General features: G+C 43.7%; 1 protein-coding gene across 1 annotated transcript in view; it reads left to right on the forward strand.

The window, feature by feature from the left end:
- Positions 1-964: 964 nt before the first annotated feature.
- The window catches only part of lhfpl3 (LHFPL tetraspan subfamily member 3), a 267,944-nt gene continuing 242,076 nt past the window's right edge, over positions 965-26,832 (forward strand). The window contains exon 1 of the mRNA XM_041203121.1: positions 965-1,382. Within this exon, the coding sequence (XP_041059055.1) occupies positions 980-1,382 (403 nt within the window). The 5' untranslated portion in view covers positions 965-979. The remainder of the gene's footprint in view (positions 1,383-26,832) is intronic.

The following is a 26,832-nucleotide window of genomic DNA, read 5'->3' on the forward strand; positions in this document are numbered from 1 at the left end:
ATTTTGCAGGATAGAACAACAACTTGCACTTTGTCTTGCCTTTTACCTAGTAATATTCCCAAGGCACTATCAAATTATCAAATAACACCCCTGTAAAGTGCCTTGGGACATTTTTAAAACTATGTTAAAGGTGCTATATAAATGCAAGTTGTTGCTATCTTCCAGTGAAGTGCAGTGGTATGGCAGCTGATTAAAAACATGTTATGCAAATACCAAGGCGCTTTTCGGTGCCAATAGACATGGCAAAGAGCCATGCATTTACACAGTAGGTAAAGGTATAAGCATATTCTGCACATTCAGAGAACAGTTAATGAATGACTTAACGTTTTGGATTGAATTGGATTGGAGAAACGTGGCCGAAGAGACTGCACTCAGATCGCTCTGGGTAACTTAATTTTCGAAGCCTATTTGTACATATTCATTTGCAATGACTGGCACAGTGACTGGGAGATCGTATCATTTTAGTTTGGCAAGAACTACATGTCCCAACATCCAGCGCGCTTGGCAGTTCGCGCTTGTGGGCTGTGCTGTGTTCGAGGTACCATCTCAGACCGTCCTTGGTGGATGGGGCTTTGCAGCTCGCGAACCAGTCGCTGCTCTGCCATCCTCCAATAATTCTTCAGCACCAGAGCCCGGGCTCAGGAGCTGCCAGCGTGAGCTATGCGTCGCTGATCAACGCACTTTGCACATAGACTGTACCTTGTGGCAGGGGAAGAAAATCCTTCTGACGAAAAGAGGTAAGAGTCACATCACGGAATCCTAACTCCAGAAATATAGGAATAATGTCAGATTGGCAACAAGGTCAGGTGGTTTCTATTTTTTTACATCAGAAGGTAATCTTTTTGGGGGAGGACTGAAGATCATCCCTGGCGAGTTGGCTGACTGTTTATCGCAAGGTCCAGTGTGACCCAGAAAATCAAACATCTTCTGGCACCAGAAACTATCTTTCGCGGATCGGCTGACACGGGCAACACCGGCAATGTTGCCAGCTCAGGAGGCAGCCAAAATCTATCACACCAATTACGTGAGGAACTCCAGAGCGATCGGTGTACTCTGGGCGATTTTCACCATTTGTTTTGCTATAGTGAACGTGGTGTGCTTCATCCAGCCTTACTGGATCGGGGATGGGGTGGACACCCCCCAAGCCGGTTACTTCGGGCTCTTCCATTACTGCATCGGCAACGGGCTCTCCCGGGAGTTGACCTGTCGCGGCAGCTTCACCGACTTCTCCACCATTGCGTCCGGGGCTTTCAAAGCCGCGTCTTTCTTCATCGCGATGTCCATGGCGCTCATCATGGGCTGCATCGCCTGCTTCGTCCTCTTCTTCTTCTGTAACACGGCTACCGTCTACAAAATCTGCGGCTGGGTGCAACTTACATCTGGTGAGTCAACAGGGGGAGAATTCAGCACTTGTTCCTTCTCCATTGGCCCCTTACCCACCACCCAACCCCTCCCCATTGGCCACTCCTTAAAAAAAAGCTTTCTTCTCGATGCAATTTTTTTAAAGATCAACTTTTTCCAGGGACTGCAAGTTTCTGCAGAGATAAGGGAACGATCCTCTCGAAGTCAATGTATGTTTGATAGGTTTGAGATATTCTCAGTGGGTCTTTTGGTTGTGTGGTCAAACTCTGGTGGTGTTTCAACAGGAGAACACGTTTAAAGTGTTGCTGTTAATAGGCAAGAGGCCCATCTACGGATCACAATAATACATCCGGTTTTTAAAATAATAGTTGCCAATGTATTTATCTGCGTGATTCTGAAATAAGGATGCGTTTTATAGGGTTCTTGTCAGTTGTGGTTCCACATCTCCATCACCTTTTTAGCCAGCCATCATGCATCGCTGAAACAAATGTCGAAGGTTTTATTATCCCGCATTATTCATTTTGGGTTACTGTACATTTGCAACAGAAATAATGAAACTCCTTTCTGTGATAATGTACGGGACAGAATTGACAGCTTTGATCAATTGAGTGACTCCCCATTTGTAATTTTCAAGATAAAATTCGGACGAATTTTCATGTGACTTGTGTAGTGGGAACCCATGGATGACAGGCTTTTCCCCAGGGCTTTTATTTTATAGACCTTTGAAGTTCTGGCAGCTTTAAAAACGCGGGCCCCATGTACTGATGTGTGGGGGCTTTTAAGCAGCTGAGTTGACTATAAGTCGGTTACGGGTCAAGCCATTCCAGGAGCAGGTTTCCGAACAATGCTTTAGAGCGGGAAATGTTTCGAACTCAACCAAGTTTTCAACTCTTTCACCGTTGCTTTTTAAAATGGGTTCGGATTCCCTAAATGTAGCTATCTAAAGTAACAACCTTACAGGAAAGCTAAGATTTATATCACGTGGCAGTTATTGTTACCTTCAATGGAACAACTGGTGGCTTAATTTAAACTTGATTGTATTTTAATTCACTACCATATATTTGGAATTTGTTTTTGTGTCAGATATTGAAAACAAATAATCAACTTTCAAACTTCTTTTAATTGACATGTTTTTCTGCAATGGAAAGGGCATTCAAATAGACGTGAGCTGCTGCGGCTCCAGCACTACCTCAGGTGGTGACTGGTGAAATAAAAACAGAAAATGCTGGGAATATTCAGCAGGTCTGGGGGCATCAATTGAAGGAGAAACAGTTAATATTACAGTTACTTCTTGCCAAACGTCAAAACGCCTGACGAAAGGTCATAGACCTGAAACGTTGTTTCCCTCTCCATGGATGCTGCCAGACCCAGTGAGTGTTTGCATCCTTTCCCGTTTTTATTTCAGAGTCCCGGCATCCTCAGCATTTTACTTGTATATTGGTGACCCCTGTCTGTTGATTACTGAATGATAATGAGTCTGCATTTAGTCCATGATGCCATGTATAGAATGGGATGCTGTAATCCGGAATCCACACACTTTCGAAAATAATCTAATTTAACATGCTGGAGAATACAGAGGCTCACTCCATATTTTTGTGAGAAAAATACAATTCAAAGATGTTAACTACTGTGTTACGAGGTCTCCATTATAGGAGCGTGGCTGGTCTAGGGCGGTGGCCAGGTAATAGTATTTATAAGCTAAAACAGTGAAGATTAAAGCATTGCAGAGAAAGCATGTATTGTAAATAATTTAATAAGAAGGTATTAAAATTTACCATAATTTAACGTAGAGTATTGATATCGTTATCATAACTGATGTTATTCAATATGAGTGCGTAAGTAGTAGCTTTACTTTACTCCAATAATTTATTCGTTGGTATCCCAGAATATTTAATGAATGCTTGATCTAGCTACCTCATGTATGATCATCAGCATTCTGGCTACAAATGAAATTATAATTGTCATATAGATGAAAAATTAAACTATAACATACATGCTATAGTGGATCATTTCTGTTTTTGTTACCTTTGAGGAAGATAGTTTTTAACCTAATTTGATCTTCAGACTTCTGTCTCATTCTATACCATTTTATGGCTATTATTTTACCCACATGAAATAGTTACATTTAGAAAAATCCTACAAGAAAGATTATAAAAGGAGTACATTGCATAATAAATGAAAAGCAAAGATCAATTCCCACAGCTTCTGTGTCATTGTTGACTTGAAAGGGCATTGTTTTGTAAATACATGCTGAAAGTGTAACCATGCACGTCTCTTCAGAATAATGTGGACTAATATGATCAGTTTGCTTCAACTACGTATATGCCATGCAGTATTATCTTGTGTATAGGAGGCATCATATGAATGAGACTAAAGCTTGGTTGATTCCCCCTATTTCAACTATGCTGTCTGCTTTGACTGATCCTCTTTACAGACTGCAGATGACTTATGTTAAATATCTAAAGAGATTGAAGGTGGCAGCTGGGTCAGATTATTACCAAAGGGAATGAGATCACTTTAGCAGCATTCAGGAACTAATGGGAAAATCTTTCAAAACAATACCTTACTGAAAAATAAAATTAGGTTGCCATTTGAAATTTAAAGCAAGATAATACAACTCTTTTAATATTTGCCATTTGAAATTTGGTAATGACAGGTTATTTTATTTATTAATCGTAACCTTACCCTCTTTTGGAGCACAAATACTTAGACAAATTATCCATTAAGGTAAAAATACATTGGGTTCAGATGTCTAGGATTTTTAGAAGATCCAATTGGCTAGCATCTTGCAAGCTACTATGGAGGTCCTTCTATCAAGCTGAAGGCAGATTTCCTCATGTAGTTTACATATAAAACAAAAACAGAATTACCTGGAAAAACTCAGCAGGTCTGGCAGCATTGGCGGAGAAGAAGAGTTGACGTTTCGAGTCCTCATGACCCTTCAGCAGAACTGGGTGAATCCAAGGAGACGGGTGAAATATAAGCTGGTTTAAGGTAGGGGGAGAGAAGTGGAGGGGGGTGGTGTGGTTTTAGGGACAAGCAAGCAGTGATAGGAGCAGATAATCAAAGGATGTCATAGACAAAAGAACACAAAGGTGTTAAAGTTGATGATATTATCTAAACGAATGTGCTAATTAAGAATGGATGGTAGGGCACTCCAGGTATAGCTCTAGTGGGGGTGGGGGGCAGAAAAGATTTAAAAATAATGGAAATAGGTGGGAAAAGAAAAATCTATACAACTTATTGGAAAAAACAAAAGGAAGGGGGAAGAAACAGAAAGGGGGTGGGGATGGAGGAGGGAGTTCAAGATCTAAAGTTGTTGAATTCAATATTCAGTCCGGAAGGCTGTAAAATGCCTAGTTGGAAGATGAGGTGCTGTTCCTCCAACGCAAACTGGAGGAACAGCACCTCATCTTCCAACTAGGCACTTTACAGCCTTCTGGACTGAATATTGAATTCAACAACTATAGATCTTGAACTCCCTCCTCCATCCCCACCCCCTTTCTGTTTCTCCCCCCTTCCTTTTGTTTTTTCCAATAATTTATATAGATTTTTCTTTTCCCACCTATTTCCATTATTTTAAAATCTTTTATGCCCCTCACTCCCACTAGAGTTATACCTTGAGTGCCCTACCATCCATTCTTAATTAGCACATTTGTTTAGATAATATCACCAACTTCAACACCTCTGTGTTCTTTTGTCTGTGACATCCTTTGATTATCTGCTCCTATCACTGCTTGCTTGTCCCTACAACCACACCACCCCCCTCCACTTCTCTTCCCACCCCCCACCTTAAGCCAGCTTATATTTCACCCCTCTCCTTGGATTCACCCAGTTCTGCTGAAGGGTCATGAGGCCCCGAAACGTCAACTCTTTTCTTCTCCGCCGATGCTGCCAGACCTGCTGAGTTTATCCAGGTAATTCTGTTTTTGTTTTGGATTTCCAGCATCCACAGTTTTTTGTTTTTATCTCTTAGTTTACATATAAATTTGGAGGAGGGGATGATAGCTGCTGTAAGAGTATATGAATACTCACCCATACTTCCAGGGTTATTGGGAGTCGAAAAACAGATTTTCTCATTCAAGTCTCATCAGTAGCCAAGCTGGTTAATTAATCATCTGAAGTGCCTTGGACGATCGTAAACCTGCCTGACTCTGACACCAGATAACCGTGTCTTTCACAGAGTGAGTTCTAATCTCCCACTCATATGAATGGGCATTCAAGATCTCAAAAATGTCAGTCACATAATTTATGAGAGTAAGTTAGTCCGTGCTTGTTCCCTGCATTCTTTGAGCTCTCTTGCAGATGACCCTGAAGGTACCACTTATTCCATTGTGCTCTGTGTTTGATTAAATCATTCATTCATACCTGACTGCATAGAGGAGCACTGTTACATATTCTCTGGCAGTTGCTGCAGGCTACTCATGACAACTACAAAGGATACCATAAAGGTCTTCTGCTCTTGTGTTAACTCTTGTCTGAAGGCAGACCTAATAGCAAACTAATAACCAGTTAGCAGATATTCAACGCAAAATATAACAGATATATGAAATAAACACATGGACTTACATGAATCTATTGCCGCCAGATATGGCAGACTGGGATGGAAATAGCAGTGATGACGGGCTTCAGCCATGTGGGAGATAGCATGAAGATTGGTATCATACAGATCACTAGTCATTCAGCTGGGATTTCCAGCACCATTGGTTTCCTCACAGTTTGTTGTCTTCAGGACTTTTAAACAAATAATATAATTAGGTTTAAGGGATAATTATATATATTGCTGGAGAAAGAGGAAATTGAGGTCAATGACAATCACAATATGATTGATTTTAAGTGTTGGCTTATGATGAAGACAGGAGTGAGGACAACAAACTATCTCATCTTAAAGAGACTGAATTTTGAGGAGGTGAAAAGAAAAATAAGAGAGCCAGCATGAAATGCAACGATAAAAGAAGAATCTTTTAATGACTATGTTACTGAGATTACAAAGTAATCATATTCCACTGGGAAAAAGTAAAGGAAGCAGGAAACTGACTTGATCAATAAATGAAGTAATGTGGCAAATAAAGGGGTAAAACAAGAATTTCTCAAATGTAACTCTATAGGTAGATTATAGTACAAAGGTATTTATAATGATAAAGTGAAGGAATTAGTAACCTGGTCAGAAATGAAACAATAGAAAACAATACCAAGCAGCACTGTTTTCCTCTTAACACCTGTCCATAAACAGAAGGTGTTTTGAATTATTTTGTTTTAAAGAATAAGTGGTGGTGTGTTTTTCCAACCCCTCGATTTTTGTGTGATCCGATGTTACTAATAATCCACAGCAAGCTCAAGTTAGGATTAACTCAGAAGGTTTATTTAACACATTCAAAATCAGTGATAGGAGTGCCCACAACATCCCACTCCACATTCACACAGTAAAGGGAGGAGAGGGAAAAGGAGGTTTACACTACTAGGACCACACAAAAATTGTAATTGGTTCACGTAAGTTCTAGAGTCCCAAAGTCAGAGTCCAATGAGGAACTCTTTCATGTAGACGTTTCAAGTTCAACTGGCTGGAAACTGGTGCTGCAAGATTCAATTTTCAGGTGGTGTTGATGTTACAAGATGAAGTAGGCATGCAGAGATTGAGTCAGTTCTGTAGGCTATGGCATAAAATCTTTCAGCAGACTTAGGTTTGATGGGCCAGTTGTCCTGTCTGAACTGAGACGGTTTCTTTGTGGCTTGCCAGCTGGATAGTAAAACAGCATCAGGGTGTGCAGCTCAGAAAGGTAATATTAAACTGTTCAAAAGGCCAGAGTATTGGGTCATGTGACCTTCTTTCTCCACAATGACTTCAAAAAGGGATGTTTATTCAACATCTGGAATTGGCTTTGTTTTCAGGGCTGATAGTGTCTCAGCCATTATGGGTTGAAAGGGATGCCATTTAAGTTGAGGGTCTGACATTTGAGAAGCCATTGCCTCAGTAGACCCACTGACTCCGCCAGCAAGGTTTGCTTATCAAATGCAAATGGCCTTCCTGTAGCTCCCTTTGAAATTGGCCTGACCAGTCCCAGGTTGTCTTTTAGTATCTCCTTGGCCATAACAAGGTGTGATATTCCTGAAACTGAGAGGTAAATTCTTTTGTTCTGGAGACTGCTCAGGATAACTCCTAGACAGATGATCAACCATTTTAATTGTCTTTGTTCAGCAAAAAAGTTTAAAAATAAGAAATAGCAATAAGGGTAAAGTTTTTAAATATATGCAGTGCTGGGTTTCTGTTCCATGTCGGCAGAACCCAACACAAGGTTGTGGGAAAAATAAAGTCACAATTTTAAGCATGAAGAATATTTGAAATATGTTTTCATTGGTAATAGGTAGTCAGGGAATTAGAGTCATGAAGGTTTACAATGGATGCTTGCCTGCCCAGGAGGGTTGTTTTCAGTTTCCTGGCAAGTGTTTGTGCTATTCATAGTATCAATGGAGCAACTGCCTTAGCTGGGGGTGGAAATTCACTATGATAACTTGTCACAACCTAAGTGAGGGAAGTGCCATGAAGGAGCTAAATTTAAAAATGTTAAATGTTGCTGCTTTCACAGGAAGCCAGTTTAACGGGAACCAGTCTTTCAAATTTTAAATGCTTCAAAACAATTAGCGTCACTGGATTCCAGGCTGCACAGGCTCACATCTAAATACAAACATCTCGAGCCCCTGGTTAAGGACGTGACCAAACATTTTGAAACATTATCACATTTGAGATTAGTCCACAAGATGACCAGGTACAGAATAGCCAAGAACCTTATGGAGTGAGCAGAAATTTTTTCAAATCAGCAGAAGAAAATGATGCTGCACCAGAATGGAAGAGTGAGATTAGCGCGGTGTCTCAGAGGTCAATGGATCCATTTTTTTTGCTAAAAGCTAAAGGATAAACTATAGCATTTTTTTGAACTTTGACATCAGACAGATGGACTGCAATGGACTTCCTAATTTTGTACACTCTTATGATGAGAAAATTAATTTGTGGTTGGCCCAGAATTCATGTCTCTTTTAGCTAATCAGCCTTTTAGTTTTCCTAAAATTTCCTATGTGTTCCATGTTCTTAGTAAGTACAATTTTATCAGTAATAATAAATGCTCGCTGCAATAAAAGGAGAAATACTGGAAATAGATAGCATCTTTCAAAAGGTTAATGTTTTGGATGTAAACCCTCCTCAGAACAATGCTCACAAAGGACCTAAACTGAAACAGTATCATTTCAGATGCTGGCTCACCTGTGCATTTCCACCATTTTCTGTTTTTATGTCAGACTTTCAGCATTTGTCAGGAGTATAAAGAGTCTGCCATACATCAGTTTTATTTTAGGCAGGATCAAAAGCTTCTTCAGAAGAAGAACCTCTTCCCTATAAACTACCCTGGATATGTGTACTTTTATTAGTCTATTCCCAACATGATTAAGTGTCTTTGCAATCTGCTTAAGCAGCAAAATTTTCTACAACATAAGTAATCTATGCTATTTAAATTGCGTGTTGTAATTCATTTCCCAGAGCTTTTGTCATGAAATCCAAGTTAGGCTTCCTCTGCTTTTAAAAGGTTTAAACTAAAAGCAAACTAATTAGTCATTATTTCTTTCTATAATAACCAATGGTTGAGAGGTGTGAGAAGAAATAAATATAATGTTTAGATCAATTAGGTCTATTCAACCACATGAATGAAGTGTGCTATCCAAAACTTAAAAAAAAAGGAACAGGATCTTTATTATCATTTTTTATTACAGGACGGAAGAAAAACCCTTTTCTCATGAAAAAATCAAGTGGAGAAGCCACTGCATAGTCTGCTAGTTTTATTTGGTCTCACACACTGTTGTTATTATAGAGTGTGAACATTGACTCCCACTTGAAGATTGTCTATTTAAAATATTAGTACAGCTATGACCCCATAGCTTGGACAATTTGTCAAATTATTTGCTTACAAGCACTTGGAAGAGCTCAGGCAGAAACCCCTTGGCTGCAGTCTGTAGTTGGTGTAGGTTACTCACAGAGTTGGCCTCTATTGAAATAGGCCACCAAATAAAACAAAAATGATATACCAGTGCTTTATGATGGCTACAATGGCTAGTGTTTACAGATAAGATTACATTGTTTATCAAATTCATTATTCAATTGGGAGCAACTTTATATCTGTATGGTATGAATGATCATAAGTGTAACATTTAAGACTGGCACATCACCCTGAAATATAAGAGTTGTATTTCAGGAATGAGACATTTATATGTTGCTCATTTTGAAATAAAAAGTACTTATTTTTGTTTCTATAGTATTATGTTCATGCTTATAAAACCATCTTTCTAAAATAAAGGGTAATTAGAAGAAGACAGACGAACCTTTTGCAGAAAAATACTTCAGGAATAAATTGCAAGAGAAGGCAATTGAAGCAGAGAATGTAAATGGGTTCAAGAGACAGCAGCATTTCTGAAAAGAGCAGAGCTGGAAGGGTTTTGGGAGAAAGTATGTAGGTAGAGATGAGATCTATCAAAATTGGAGTCTTGTTCAGTCAAAAGGCATTTTCTGATTTATGATGAATGTTAATATTTATGCTCTGGTGCTTTTATGTCTTATGAGAAAGACATGTTTGCTATAACATGAAAGTGCTTAAAAGGAGGAACAGAAGTTCCTTTGAAGCGGCAAAAATAAAAGATTGAACTTTGCGCTTAGAATTTTGAAGCTAGGAGTAATTTTCATATTTGTCAGAATTTGAATTTTGGACCCCGTATGCAATGAAGCTTATCAGAGAGCTCATTGAACAACCACATCCTCTTATTTGCTATTTTTCTCTTGTCATTTAGGCATGCATGATTTACTAGAAGAAGACTTCTGTATCAGAACTTGAAAATTAAATGCCCAGTTCATTTCCAGTACAAAATTGAAATAGTGTTAGATACAGTCATCAGAAAATTGTTGTCAACCTCCAATAAGGCTTTCACAATATATCAAAGATTAATCAATGGCCTATGTTAGTCCTATTTCTCTAACATTTAAAGAAACACAGATTTGTGGAAGCACAAATAATTGTCATTGCTCAGTCAGCATTTAAAGTATCAATTTATCTATTCATTGTATTAAAAATTGTGCAAATTTACATTGCTTCTATCTGTTACATTCTGGCATCACACATCCTAATCGCTCCCACTTGACATTCAAGGACATTACTATTATTGAATTCCCCATTATCAACATCCTGGTTGTTAATTCCAATAATCATATGTTGAGGAAAGAATGAGTCAGAAGCCAGCCTGTACATTAAGACAGGTTTATTTCTGAGCCTGCAGAGTAAAGTCTCACCCAGTTACCCCCAACACCCGGTGTGAACACCTTTTTATACTCTTGTAATGAAGCCCTCATACTTCCCCAAATGGGGACAGATGCCCTTGATTACCAACTTAAAGAATGTACTGTATTGCAGCACAATTCCAACTTTAACAGGGTGTCACTGTTTACCACACAACTGGATCACCCACACAAATATTGTGGCTGCAACACCCAGGTCAGAGGTTGGGAATTCTGTGGTGAGTGATTCACCTTCTGGCTCCCCAAAACCTTTCCACCATCTAAAGTTAGGAGTACGATGGAATACTTTCCACTTGCCTCGATTGGTGCAGCTCCAACAACACTCAGGAAGCTTAACACCATCCAGGACAAAGCAGCCTGCTTCATTGGGCATCCCATCCACCACCTTAAACATTCCTTCTCTTCACCACTGGTACACATGACATCAATGTATATCATGCACTGTAGCAACTTGCCAAATCTTTGACATCTCCTCCCAACTTGCAACCACTACCACCTAAAAGGATAAGGGCAGCAAATGCATGTGTTCACCATTATCTGCAAGTTCCCACCATTCAAACCCCTCGGTCCAGCCACACACCATCCTGACTTGGAGCTATATCACCGTTCCTTCATCACCACTGGGTGAAAATCCTGGAATTCCCTTCCTAACAGCACTGTGTTATGATCCTTTTAGGGACCACGAACTTCAGTTTTAAAGTAGAGAAAGAGCTGAATTCTCTGGTCGGCGAGTGGGGGCGGGGCCCACTTGCCAACAGGTAAAATGACGTGCAGTGACATCGGGCGGGTGTCCTGACATCACCGCACGTCATTTAGATGTTCAGTTTGGCGCGCTGGCCGAACTGTCAGAGGCCTATTAAGGCCTGTTAAAAACTAATTTAAACAATTAAATGAGCTGCCAGTCCAAATTTAAGGTTGGCGGCTGGTGAAGAGCCCAGGTGGCCCTTGCATTTTTCATGGAACCTCATCCACAGGCGGGATGAGGTTTCATATGTGTTTAAAAATTCAATAAAAATGTTTTAAAAAATCATTGGTATGTCCCAGTTCATGTGACACTGCCACATGAGGGGACATGTTTTAAAAGTTTTCAAATACTTTATTTAGAAATTTTAAACTTAAACAAATCTCCCTGAGACTTCCCGCACATGCGCGAAAGAGAGCACTCCTGACTCACAGAATCTCCCCCCGCCCGCACAAGGAGCGCTGAGCGCTTCCGGGCGAGCGTCACACTGCGTGGGCCTTAATTGGCCCACCCACGTAAAATGGCGGTTTGCGCTCGTTCCCGCCTGCCCCCGCACAATCCCCCCCCCCGACAGAGGGAAAATTCAGCCAAAAGTCTGAAATCCCAGTTATTCACTAGCAGAATAAAGCCACAAGATTCCACAGTTGTAAACAAACAAAATAAACTTTACCATACAAAGTTAGAAAAGTAAACCAATTTATATTATCTATATTATACTCTTAACATTCAGAATTAACATCAGGTGAATATGAATTAATATGCAAACTGTGGTCGAACACACCACACTGCACATTAAATGGCAGATGCAACCAGGAGTGACCCCCTGGACTTCTCAGCAACCCGCCAGACATCAGTGTGAATCACAATATCTTGTTAAAACTCTGTCTCCCTCAAGAGGGCTTTCAGTTCCTCACTTTTGAAGATTTAGGGTGGAATCGTCCGTGCCCACTGGCGTCAGGCGTGCTCAGTGGTGTGAGTGGACAATATGGCAAGAAGGCCAAAAATTGGTTTTACGACATTGTGAAACCAGTTTGCGATCGTCTGCTCAGCCCGTCGATGGTGGGCCGAATTTCCCACCATCGGATGTTGAGAACCTCATTGTAATGCATCAGCATATAATTATAAGGCTAGCCCACTGGTCCTATCTACCCTGTGGATCATCTGCCCATCGCACCAATGTGTTTCACAGCAGCATATAAAAGGCTTGCACTTGGCGGGCTGCACTTTGAGGGGAACTCGTAGGTGAGTGAACAGTAACGGCTGTTGTACTTCAAGGTTGGGGCGATTTTGGGGGGGGGGGGCAGAGGCTGCGCTGTGGTTGAGGTGACATTGGGGGAGGGGGCAAACACTGCCCTGCGATTGAGGCAACTCTGGTGGGGGGGTGGCAAAGGCTGACCTGCAGTTGAAGATAGCACATAAGCACATGCAGGATGGGGAGGGTGGGTGAGGGAAGTGGCCATGCATTAGGGACACCGTGTATAAAGTGACCATTCCTCTGCAGCTGAGTCAATTCAGGTGCAGCCAGATTGATAGGATTGGAGTTGAGCCTCCAGCTTACTTGCCCACTCAAGCAATGCGGAGACATCAAAGTGCCATCAAGTGCCCCAGAATTTTCTACCCCTTGGGTCCAGACCGCAAACTATTGAGTGTTTTAGTAGACTGTAGAACAATTGGATGACTGGGCACAATGTACAATCTCCTTGCTAAAGCTGGACATGGAGCAGTCACTGGCGGAGGTGCTCACAGTCCCTTGCAATGGTTTGAACCAGTCTCCCCCATGGTTCAAGCTAACAATGCAGCCTTGCAGTGTGCGTTAGGAGAATGTCTGCACCTGAGCTGAGAGCACAGCATGCAGTCCAATGGGCAAAACTGCCACCAATCAGTCAGGTAGAGTGGGGTGGAATAAGATGGGGTTTCAGTGAGCCATGCAGCGCACTAATCTCTGGTCATCAAAGGGGTAGCCAGTATTCACTGGGATGCATTAAGGGGCCTTCAGACTTAACCAAGAGAGGTTCATAGCACACCCATGCTAACCCACACATCCTTCTTTCGTCTTTCATCCAGCAGGAGTACATCAGGATCATGGAGCCTGGTGAACTAGCTGTTTGTTGCATGGTGCATAGAGAGCGAAGACGACGGAGAAGAGAGCGATTGAGGTGCCTGGCTCTGCAGAGGGAGGAGCAGTACCCTCTGGAAGAAGGGACAGCTGGGGCACCCGCACACGCCGCTGAAGAGCCATAGTGAGCCGTCGCTGGTCAGTGCCTAGCTAGACCCAGGGTCTGTAGATGCTGCCTTTCATTCCTGCAGATGACTGAGAACCAGTGTCACCGAAGACAATGCATCCCTAGGGAACTGGTTGGTCACATCTGCCAGCCAATGCAGGATTTGGCACCACGTGGACATGAAGGACATCAACTGCCAGTGGCTGTGAAAGTGATAGCGGCACTTAATTTCCACGCCAGTGGGTCCTTTCAGGGCTCTATAGGTGACCTCTGTGGGATATCTCAAGCCTACACCCACAAATGCATCCACAAGGTCACGGATGCCATCTTCGTGAGGACACACAACTTGTGCATTTTGCCCGGGACCAGGGGAGCCAGGATGCAACAGCGACTGGATTTGCCCAGATCTTAGGTTTCTCACAGGTGCAGGGTGCCATCAACTGCACTCACATGGCACTCAGATCTCCATTGCAACACATAGTCAACTATTACAACCGCAAGGGTTCCATTCACCGAACGTGCAGCTGGTGTGTGACCACCACAAATGCATCCAGCAGGTCTGCACACGGTTTCCAGGGAGTTTGCATGACTCCTGCATCCTCAGTCGGTCACAGATCCCTGATGTCTTCAGTGGTCCATAGAGGCTGCAGGGATGGCTCCTTAGGGACAAGGGGTACCCGCAGAGGCCTTGGCTGATGACATCCGTGCGGCGGCCTCAGGCTGCAGCAGTGCGATGCTATAATGGGCTCATGCTGCATCTCACAACTTGGTGGAGTAGACCATCAGGATGCTGAAGATGCGGTTCCGGTGCCTGGACTGGTCTGGTGGAGCCCTGCAATACAGAGGGTGTCACGCATCATCATCGTTTCTTGTGCCCTTTACAACTTGGTGCTGCAATGGGGAGAGGAGTTGGCTGAGGAGGAGATGGAGGAGCTGGAAGTATTTTCCAATGAGGCAGACATAAATGGTAATGAGGAGGTCCTCGAAGGTGATGATGATGGCGATGAGATCCTTGTACTGGCCAGAGGAAGCAGGTGCGCTCGGGAGTCCCTCATAGCTTCTAAATTTGTGGAGGATGATGACAACACGCAGTGAGGAGACACCATAGATCCTCACATTGCATCTATGAATGTTTGACTTCAGTCTGGCTTATTTCAGCGTGCATACTCTCTGTGATAATGCTCTTGTCATGGAGAGGCAGCGGAGGCCCTATTAGTCGCTCTTTGCAGGAAGATGATGACGAGGTACCGTGAGGACACTCCATAGATCTTCATATAGCCTCTGACAATGTTTGACTTCTGTGGCCGAGGACAGCTCACTTGCACTCTGTGATCAGGATGATAGTGTAGAGACGCAGCCATAAAACTTTAAAAGCATCTGATCCTTTGTCTGCCTTCAGCACCTGAGCCCTTCAGGAGCACAGCGTCACTGGTCACAGATGCTGAAGAGATGGGGGCCAGCCCCTCCTTAAAGGTGCTGAGAGCACACAGAGAGAATGAGAGAATTCTGTGACGCCGGCCCATGACATTCTGGCAACAATGACAAGCACCTCTGAGGTGCAGGCATCAGTAACGTGTCCAGGGGGTGTGAGACCAGACCATCACTTTTGTCGGAAGGCTGCAAAAGCACAGAGCACAGGGAAGAGGCTCTGGACTGAGACACCTGCCTTTATCTTGTGCAGAAAGGTTTCACATGAGTGACAAGAACGCTGCTCATCAGAGTAAGGAGTCATAGGCAGGGGGACATTCTTGGGAATTTAGTGACAATAGTGAACAGTATGTAAAAGTGATTAACACCCATGGTCAGGCTGTGCAACTACATCTTCTTAACGGCTTGGCCTAAAAAGCCAAGTGGTTACGGTACTGGGTTTGTAACCCCAAGATCAACAGTTCAAATCTCACAATGGCAAACTATGAAACTATGTAACTTCATCTGAAACAGATGGAAACGGGTTTGTACTCGAAAGAGTTACATCTTCTTAACGGCTTGGCCTAAAAAGCCAAGTGGTTACGGTACTGGGTTTATAACCCCAAGATCAAGAGTTCAAATCTCACAATGGCAAACTATGAAACAATGTAACTTCATCTGAAAACAGATGGAAACATGTTTGTACTCGAAAGAGTTACATTTCTCATTTAGCTTGGCCTAAATAGCCAAGTGGTTATGGTACTGGGTTTGTAACCCCAAGATCAAGAGTTCAAATCTCACAATGGCAAATTATGAAACAATGTAACTTCATCTGAATAAACAAATGGAAATATGTTTGTACTCGAAAGAGTTACAACTTGTTAACCTTATTTTGCTTGGCCTAAATAGCCAAGTGGTTATGGTACTGGGCTTGTAACCCCAAGATCAAGAGTTCAAATCTCACAATGGCAAACTATGAAACAACGTAACTTCATCTGAAACAGATGGAAACGGGTTTGTACTCGAAAGAGTTACATCTTCTTAACGGCTTGGCCTAAAAAGCCAAGTGGTTACGGTACTGGGTTTGTAACCCCAAGATCAACAGTTCAAATCTCACAATGGCAAACTATGAAACTATGTAACTTCATCTGAAACAGATGGAAACGGGTTTGTACTCGAAAGAGTTACATCTTCTTAACGGCTTGGCCTAAAAAGCCAAGTGGTTACGGTACTGGGTTTATAACCCCAAGATCAAGAGTTCAAATCTCACAATGGCAAACTATGAAACAATGTAACTTCATCTGAAAACAGATGGAAACATGTTTGTACTCGAAAGAGTTACATTTCTCATTTAGCTTGGCCTAAATAGCCAAGTGGTTATAGTACTGGGTTTGTAACCCCAAGATCAAGAGTTCAAATCTCACAATGGCAAATTATGAAACAATGTAACTTCATCTGAATAAACAAATGGAAATATGTTTGTACTCGAAAGAGTTACAACTTGTTAACCTTATTTTGCTTGGCCTAAATAGCCAAGTGGTTATGGTACTGGGCTTGTAATCCCAAGATCAAGAGTTCAAATCTCACAATGGCAAACTATGAAACAATGTAACTTCATCTGAAACAGATGGAAACGGGTTTGTACTCGAAAGAGTTACATCTTCTTAACGGCTTGGCCTAAAAAGCCAAGTGGTTACGGTACTGGGTTTGTAACCCCAAGATCAAGAGTTCAAATCTCACAATGGCAAACTATGAAACAATGTAACTTCATCTGAAAACAGATGGAAACATGTTTGTACTCGAAAGAGTTACATTTCTCATTTAGCTTGGCCTAAATAGCCAAGTGGTTATGGTACTGGGTTTGTAACCCCAAGATCAAACGTTCAAATCTCACAATGGCAAACTATGAAACAATGTAACTTCATCTGAAACAGATGGAAATGGGTTTATTCAAAAAAGAGTATCAAGAGTCTTACCGAGGTCGAGTTCTGGTCATAAACCAGCTGATCGCCGCCATGTTGTGGTATCGGCTGGTCACTTTGACCCCTCCCCCGGACTTTGTCACAAGAATCCAGAGATTGTTAGTCGACTTCTTCTGGGACAAAAGATTGCACTGGGTCGCTGCCGAGGTTCTGAGTCTCCCGCTTAGGGAGGGTGGTCAGGCGCTAGTGTGCCTACGCACTCAGGTGGCGACTTTCCGCCTTCAGACCCTGCAGCGATACCTCTACGTCGAGCCTCCTCCTAGATGGTGTGCCCTGATGACGTATTTCTTCCGTCAGGTGCACGGCCTGAATTATGACGTGCAGCTCCTGTTTATAGAGCAGCTGGGCCTCGGTGGCTCCTTGCAGGCGTTGCCCGTCTTTTACCAGGACCTGATCAAAGTCTGGAAAGTGGTCGCCTCGTGACGCAGCTCTCCCCCGTCAGGAGTAGCGGCTATCGTCAGAGAGCCGCTGCTCAGGAATCCGCCCCTCCGTCCTTTTCAGTGGTTGGCGGAGAGGAGGGCTGTGGCCGCAGGGGTGACCAGGATCGGGGACGTGCTGGGTGGCGGAGGACTGGGCTGGATGCTCCCGCAGGAGTTGGCGCGACGCGCGTCTGAGAGTGTCCAGGTCGCAGCCGATGCCATCCAAGACCTGAGAACGGTCGTGCTCGGACCCGACGTTATTTTGGGTCTTGAGGTGGCCCAGGTGCGCGGTGGTCTTCTGTCTGAACATTCCCCTGTTCGGACAGAATTCCACATTGGCCCCAAGCCCCGAACCCTCCCTCGGGTGCTGGTGCCCCGCAATATGAGCCGCCTCGGGGACATGCCCTCTGTGCCTTTTGGCACGGCAAAGAGGGGCTTTTTGTACAGACTGCTGCTGCACACCTTCCATTTTCTCGCCCTTGTCCGTCGACCGGACACGCCCTGGCGTGCCTTGTTGCCGTCCGGCGGCGGAGGCCCTCGATGGGAGGCCCTCTACGGAGGTGTCCTCCCCCTTTCTATCGGGGACCTGGGTTGGAGGGTGTTGCATGCAGCAGTCCCTTATAATAAGAGGATGCATAGGTTCACGGACTCTCAGGACACGTGCCCTTTTTGCGGTCTTGTGGAGTCCGTGGACCATGTATACATAGGGTGTTGTAGGTTGCACTCCCTTTTTAGTTATTTGAAAAACCTTTTATTGATGTTTTGTTTGCACTTCAGCCCCACGCTCCTGATCTATGGGCACCCGGTGCGGAAGGGGGTCGGGAAGGAGGAGGACCTCCTCGTGAACCTGCTCCTGGGCCTGGCCAAGTTGGCCATTAACAGGTCCAGGCAGCGGGCGATCGACGGGGGAGTCCCGCCCGATTGTTTGTCCCTCTTCCGTGGCTACGTTCGCTGCCGGATGTCCCTGGAGAAGGAGCACACGGTGTCTGCTGGCACTCTCGAGGCCTTCCGTGCTCGGTGGGCACCGCGGGGACTGGGGTGTTTTGTTGACCCCTTTAATCACATTTTGATTTAAAGTTTGTAAGTTTCCTTTAAACTTTGTTCTTGGTTTTACAGCTGACCTGAATTAGGGGCTGTGCCTGATTTATTCCAATTTTGTTGATTTGGTTTTCATTTAAAAGATTATCAAGAGTTCAAATCTCACAATGGCAAACTATGAAACAATGTTACTTCATCTGAAACAGATGGAAACGGGTTTGTACTCGAAAGAGTTACAGTCTCATTAGGGTTTGGCCTAAATAGCCAAATGGTTATGGTACTGGGCTTGTAACCCCAAGATCAAGAGTTCAAATCTCACCATGGCAAACTGTGAAACAATGTAACTTCATCTGAATAGGAACAGATGGAAATGTGTTTGTACTCAAAAGTGTTACAAAAGCATAGATGATCTTTGCTTGGCCTAAATAGCCAAGTGGTTATGGTACTGGGTTTGTAACCCCAAGATCAAGAGTTCAAATCTCACAATGGCAAATTATGAAACAATGTAACTTCATCTGAATAAACAAATAGAAATATGTTTGTACTCGAAAGAGTTACAACTTGTTAACCTTATTGGCCAAGTTGGCCATTAACAGGTCCAGGCAGCGGGCGATCGACGGGGGAGTCCCGCCCGATTGTTTGTCCCTCTTCCGCGGCTACGTTCGCTGCCGGATGTCCCTGGAGAAGGAGCACGCGGTGTCTGCTGGCACTCTCGAGGCCTTCCGTGCTCGGTGGGCACCGCGGGGACTGGGGTGTTTTGTTGACCCCTTTAATCACATTTTGATTTAAAGTTTGTAAGTTTCCTTTAAACTTTGTTCTTGGTTTTACAGCTGACCTGAATTAGGGGCTGTGCCTGATTTATCCCAATTTTGTTGATTTGGTTTTCATTTAAAAGATTATCAAGAGTTCAAATCTCACAATGGCAAACTATGGAACAATGTGACTTCATCTGAAACAGATGGAAACAGGTTTGTACTCGAAAGAGTATCAAGAGTTCAAATCTCACAATGGCAAAACTATGAAACAATGTAACTTCATCTGAAACAGATGGAAACGGGTTTATACTCGAAAGAGTTACATCTTCCTAACCTTCTTAAGCTTGGCCTAAATAGCCAAGTGGTTATGGTACTGGGCTTGCAACCCCAAGATCAAGAGTTCAAATCTCACAATGGCAAACTATGAAAAGCTGTCAGAGAACCTATTGCTTGGCCTAAATAGCCAAGTGGTTATGGTACTGGGTTTGTAACCCCAAGATCAAGAGTTCAAATCTCACAATGGCAAACTATGGAACAATGTGACTTCATCTGAAACAGATGGAAACAGGTTTGTACTCGAAAGAGTATCAAGAGTTCAAATCTCACAATGGCAAAACTATGAAACAATGTAACTTCATCTGAAACAGATGGAAACAGGTTTGTACTCGAAAGAGTTACATCTTGTGCTTGGCTTAAATAGCCAAGTGGTTATGGTACTGGGTTTGTAACGCCAAGATCAAGAGTTCAAATCTCACCATGGCAAACTATGAAACAATATAACTTCATCTGAAACAGATGGAAACAGGTTTGTACTCAAAAGAGTTACATGTTTTAGTTCTGGTATGATAGCCAAATGGTTATGGTACTGGGCTTGTAACCCCAAGATCAAGAGTTCAAATCTCACCATGGCAAATTATGAAACAATGTAATTTCATCTGAATAGGAACAGATGAAAATGTGTTTGTACTCGAAAGAGTTACACCAATGTCTTTAAGCTTGGCCTAAATAGCCAAGTGGTTATGGTACTGGGTTTGTAACCCCCAGATCAAGTGTTCAAATCTCACAATGGCAAACTATGAAACAATGTAACTTCATCTGAAACAGATGGAAACAGGTTTGTACTCGAAAGAGTTACAACAACACAACACTCCTTTAGTAGGCTTGGCCTAAATAGCCAAGTGGTTATGGTACTGGGCTTGTAACCCCAAAATCAAAAAAAGTTCAACTCTCACAATGGCAAATTAAGGCTTGGCCTAAATAGCCAAGTGGTAATGGTACTGGGCTTGTAACCCTAAGATCAAGAGTTCAAATCTCACACTGGTCAAACTATGAAACAATGTAACTTCATCTGAAAAACAGATGGAAATGTGTTTGTACTCAAAAGAGTTACAAAGTGGCTTCAGCATTTTTAGCTTGGCCTAAATAGCCAAGTGGTTATGGTATTGGGTTTGTAACCCCAAGATCAAGAGTTCAAATCTCACAATGGCAAAATTATGAAACAATGTAACTTCATCTGAAACAGATGGAAACAGGTTTGTACTCGAAAGAGTTACATCTTAACCTTCTTATGCAACTTTCTTGGTGGTCTACTGTTAAGGATTCGGTGCTCTCACCGCTACAGCCCGGGTTCGATTCCCGGTCCAGAAATGTCGATTCATTGATCAAGAGTTCAAATCTCACAATGGCAAACCATGAAACAATGTAACTTCATCTGAAACAGATGGAAACGTGTTTGTACACGAAAGAGTTACATCTTCTTAACGGCTTGGCCTAAATAGCCAAGTGGTTATGGTACTGACCTTGCAACCCCAAGATCAAGAGTTCAAATCTCACAATGGCAAACTATGAAAAGCTGTCAGAGAACCTATTGCTTGGCCTAAATAGTGAAGTGGTTATGGTATTGGGTTTGTAACCCCAAGATCAAGAGTTCAAATCTCACAATGGCAAAATTATGAAACAATGTAACTTCATCTGAAACAGATGGAAACAGGTTTGTACTCGAAAGAGTTACATCTTAACCTTCTTGGTACTCCCTGGATGTCTACGGTGGAGGCAGTCTGCCGAGGGGTGTTGTCTGGTGGACTAAGACCTGGAGGGCCCCAGCCAACTTACAGGGAAATGCTGTATGGCAGTGACACCTTTCGTGAGCTGTGGAGCTGGAGTTGCTGGGGTCACAGGAAGAGGGGATCTGGATGGGCTGGACACTCCCGGAGTCACCAAGGTGGATGGCCCCTGGGTGTGCATCTGCTGATCCTCCTCCCTGTGGGCACCCAAGGACCCCTGGCTGACTCCTTGAGGTGAAGGGGTAGTTGTACTGAGATCAAGCTGCTCTACATCCCTCTCACATACACACTGTTGAGGCCAACTATGGCATGAGCGATGGAGTTCAGCCCACATAGCGGTGCAGGAGCAACATCCTGGACCAAGGTCTTCATGGGGGCCGTATTCCTACCAGTGTTGACCTCAGTGCGTTGGCATGCTGGCGCTATCATCTCAGACTGAAGGCAGATGGACTCCTCCATTGTGCCTTGCAATGTGAGGAGTGCAGCGGACATCCCTTCCTCATGTTCCTGAGCTTGTCTTTGCAGCTCCAGCAACTGTGACATGACCAAGTCCAGAGGCTCGTCATTTGACTCGGACACAGCAAATTTCTGGCCTCCAGCAGTCCTCTGAGTGCTGGAAACCTGGGAAGTCCCTGCCACTACCTGCTGTGGATCAAAAAGTGTAATTTGCTCATCAGATTGTGACCCCAAAGCTGCTCTAAAGCCAGGTCCCTCTGAGGTGTGTGGCTCTGTGCTGGTGGAGGGAGTGAGTGAGCGCTGTGATGGGACTTCATGGAGGGTCACTTCAGATTCCACTTCAGAGGTTTCTTCGAGGCTTGATTGGAGGCCCTGGATCATGGACCCACCTGGCAGTTTCCCAGATGTGCCTGTGAAAGCAAGGAGAGATAATGAGTGCATGGCAGTGGCCTGTGAAACAGGATACATCACTCACAGGATGGTTGTCTGATGGATGTTGCACTGCTGGATTCTCACTTGGTAGAGCACCGCCAACCTCACCATCAGCACAGGGACATCACAGGTCCTCGCCGGCCAGCTGGATGGCTCTGTTTTCAAAGTCAGTGAGGACCTTGATTTCAGGCATTCCTCCACTGGTACGCAATCTCTTGTTGTGTGCCAGCTTGTCCTGCATGAATAGAGATGGAGAGAGTGTAAGCAGGATGCCTGCCAGACCAGATGATCAGTATGCCTGGCATGTGTGGGTAGTGAGTGGTCCCATGGATGGGATGAGGACAATGACGGTGAGTGTGAGAGAGTGAATGGTGATGTCCCTTGGACTGTCAGTGAGTGAGGGCCCTGTGAATATGTGATGGGTTTGTGAGTTTTGGAGTTGAGAGTGATGAGAAAAGTGAATTAGCCTGGCGGAACGGAGGAGATCATTTGTCCTCTTTCAGCACTGGGTGGAGGACCTCTTTTGCAGGGCATTGGTACTGACCACTGCCTCCCAAGTCAGATTAGTGACCATCCTGCAGCCAGAGCAGGGGTAGAGGACATCACGGCGAGCCTCCACTGCATCCAAAAGCAGCTTGAGGAATGAGTAATTGAACCGGGAAGCCGCAGTCTTTTTGAGAAGTGTGCGCTGGGTTGCACTTTAAATATTCCAACTGGTGTGGTGAAGCGGCGAGAGGATGGCGTGGTGGGTGAATGAATGAATGAATGCCCACCATGGAAACGACATGTTTCCTGAGAATGCACAAATAATGTGGCGGGTTAGGGATGATACGGCATGAAAAGCTGCCATTGTGGCCGGTGGGTAAAACGTTGTTTTACCCGTCCGCTACTGCATTTAGTGCAATCTGGGAGGATTCTGCCCTTAGCTTCTGAATTCCCTCAAAAGCCGTCCCGACTCAATCTGACTGAACTACTGCTTGCTTACTAATAGTTCAATCTCCTCTCCTGAAACTGTGGCCAGAACTTTGATGTCAGGGTGCGGGGGCGGGCCCGACACGCTGATGCACAAAATGACGTGCGATGATGTCGGGCGTGCGTCCTGACGTCATCGTGCATCAATTAGATCTTTCGTTCGGTGGGCACGTGCCAGAGGTGGCTGCGTGCCCGCCGAACTGTCAAAAGCCTATTAAGGGCATGGGCGGGATGAGGTTTCCTGAAGGTTTAATAAAATCAATAAATAAATATTGCCAAATTGACAAACATGTCCCAGCTCATATGAGGGGACATGTCTAAATAATTTTTCTCTTTCTTTATTAAGAAATTTCAATATGTACTTAATCTTCCTGAGGCAGCTCCGTGTCTCAGGGAGATTTCTGTGCTCTTTCGCACAAATACACAAAAGAGTGCAGGCCCTGACTCTCCTTCCTCCCCTTGCCCACACAGGTAGTACTGACTGGCCATGTGTCACGCTGGGCAGGCCTTAATTGGCCCACCTGTGTAAAATGGCGGCACACAGCCAATCGTGGGTGGCGATTGGCTCTGCACCCGCACCCGCCCACTCCTGACCGGCCCACCCGACATGCAGAAAATTCTCCCCTGTGTGCCACAGGATTTACAAAGCCACACTCCCAGCCCTAATTACTGGCACAATTCCAAATCTTTTGCCGACTGCAAGCTGCTCTGAGCTGGCACCGTCCCTGGGTTTCTCCAAGCTCCAGACTCCTGGCTGCTTCGAGCTATAAATATCTCCCAGGGCTTCACTGAGCCCTAACTATCTCCAGCACAGAACCAATGACCTTCCGCTGCCTCCTTGACTCACCTGGAATTCTGCTGATCCCTAAATGCACCGAACAGCTCCAAGGGCTTCTCTGTGAGCTGCAAACCACACAAGATCCAAATTGCAATAGCTCCCAGGGCTTTTATGAAGTCTAACATCAATGACCTTCCTTCCATCACAAGGTCAGAAGTGAGTATGTTCGCTGATGATTGCACAATGTTCAGCACCATTCATGACTCCTCAGATACGGAAGCAATCCATGTCCAAATGTAGCAAGACCTGGACAATACCCAGGCTTGGGCTGATAAGTGGCAAGTAACATTCGGGCCACACAAGTGTCAGGCAATGACCACCTCCAACAAGAGAGAATCCGACCATCATCTCTTGATGTTTAATAGCATTACCATCACTGAATCCCCCACTATTAACAACCTGGGAATTACCATTGACCAGAAATTGAATTGGACTAGCTATACTGTGGCTGCAAGAGTCTCGGAATTGTGCGACGAGTAACTTACCTCCTGACTCCCCAAAGCCTGTCCACCATCTGCACAAGTCAGGAGTGTGATGGAATACTCCCCACTTGCCTGGATGAATGCAGCTCCCACAATACTCAAGGAGTTTGACATCACCCAGGACAAAGGAGACCATTTGATTGGCAACACATCCATAAACATTCACTCCCTCCACCATTGACGCACAGTTGCAGCAATGTGTGCCATCTACAAGATGCACTGCAGGAATTCACCAAGGCTCCTTAGACAGCACCTTCCAAACCCACGACCGCTATCGTCTAGAAGGACAAGGGCAGCAGATGGATGGGAACATCACCACCTGGAAGTCCCCCTCCAAGTCACTCACCATCCTGACGTGGAAATATATTGCCGTTCCTTCACTGTTGCTGGGTAAAAATCCTGGAACTCCCTAACAGTACTGTGGGTGTACCCACACCACATGGACTGCAGCGGTTCAAGAAAGCAGCTCGTCACCTCATCACCTTTCAAGGGCAACTAGGGATGAATAAAAAAAGTCTGTAGCCTGCTAACAACAGCACACTTTCAGTATAGCCTCTTTCCCTGCTGCAGAACACTAAGATGAATCGAAACCACAGAACCTACTTAAGCTCCACCCATCTCCCTGATGACACAGCCTTTCAGGGTTCACTGAATGCTCTTAAACTAATTTAGCTTTAACTCCCAAAACAAAACATCTCTCTAATCTGCATTTCTTTGCAAGCAATGTAGACATCACTTCTCAAGCTTCTCTAGCAAAGTAAGCCCACCTACTATTTTGGGATCTTACCTTTCTATCTGTTACCCACTTAAGTCAACATTGCCTCAACCTTTTAGTATAATAGACTCCAAGCTGCTTTAAATGCACTTATCCAATTTTCTACAGTTAAACTTTAATCTTCCCATAACTAAATATTACCTCTAAAATATTAACATGAACCATGAACTAGATATTTGTAACAACCGTGGGAGCAACTTTACCACGTGGACTATGATGGTTTAAGAAGGCAGCTCACCACCATCTACTCGAGGGCAATAAATTTTGTCTGCCAGAGATGCTCACATCCCACAAATGAAAACACTCTGTTGTCAGTCTTTAGTGCCATTATTTTTTCTAATACTGTTTTCTTGCTTACGATAACCTTACTGAGTGCCAGCCATTAACCCATTGTTAGTTTCCCTGGAGTGTCAGGTACATTATTCTCTTTCTCCACTGTGGAGCCTGCCACACTGTAAATATTAAATAGGCCTTTGATTTCCTTATTTTAGTTGCAATATTGCCTCAACCTGTTTTTAAAGTGCCCATACTTCCCTTTTTCTTCCAATATAATAAAAAGCCATGTTGATTTTGATATTCCTCGCAAGTTTCATTTCGTATTCCTTTTTACAGCTCTAACTTTTTTTTAATCTTCCTTTGCTGTTCTTTATATCTCTCCCAATCTCCTGGAAGGACACTACTCTCCACACTTTTGTATGCTCTTTTAGTTTTATGCTATCTCACCTCTTTTGTCAACAAAGGATGTTTTAATTGGTAAGTAGAGCTCTTTCCCCTTAGGGATATACACTGACCATGTCGTAAGCTAAGTTCTTTTTTTGAACACCTCCAACTGTTCATCTGTAGTTTTACCCAATACGCAGTTCTCCCTCAACAGTACTGACCTGGCAGTTGCAGCCACAGTTTATTTTTAAATGATGTAAACATCTTCAGCAGGCAGCCCAAAATGGAGGCACCCTTTCTGTCCAGCTCCTACAATGGCAGCGCCTACCTTTGCTAAGGCTGTAGTCCCTCTGATTGAGCTCACCCACCATTTTTAATTGAACAAGAAGATCACTCCCTGGAAGATTATGCTATCCACAATTATAGGGTAAGATTCCGCTCTTTGTCTTGTAGCTAGAGCTAGCCTATCTGAAATCTTAGAATTTCCTAATTGTCCTATGATTCTCCTTATCAACCTAGCATTGAACTTGATCATTTTATGATTACTGTTTGATAAATGTTCACTAACTGTTAGATTATTAAGTAAATCTGTCTCATTACTAAATCTAGTTTAGCATGGCCTCATGGGTCTGGTGCACATTGCTTTGGAAAAGTATCTTGAACACACGCCAGAAATTTACTATCTTTCTAATTTGAGCTAATCTGTTCTTCTTAATCCATATGAAAATTCAAGATTCCCATTAAAACCACTCTGCTTTTGCTGCAAGCCTCTCTAATCTCTGAATTAATATGTTCTGCTAATTCAATTACTCTACAGATGGTAGAATAGAGTCCTGGTTTGTGACTGCAAATGCAACCTGTTTTTTGTCTATTCTGCAGCAACCTTTCTTTATACACAC

This window comes from Carcharodon carcharias, chromosome 13 (assembly GCF_017639515.1).
Source record: "Carcharodon carcharias isolate sCarCar2 chromosome 13, sCarCar2.pri, whole genome shotgun sequence".
In the NCBI taxonomy this organism is placed as follows: Eukaryota; Metazoa; Chordata; class Chondrichthyes; order Lamniformes; family Lamnidae; genus Carcharodon; species Carcharodon carcharias.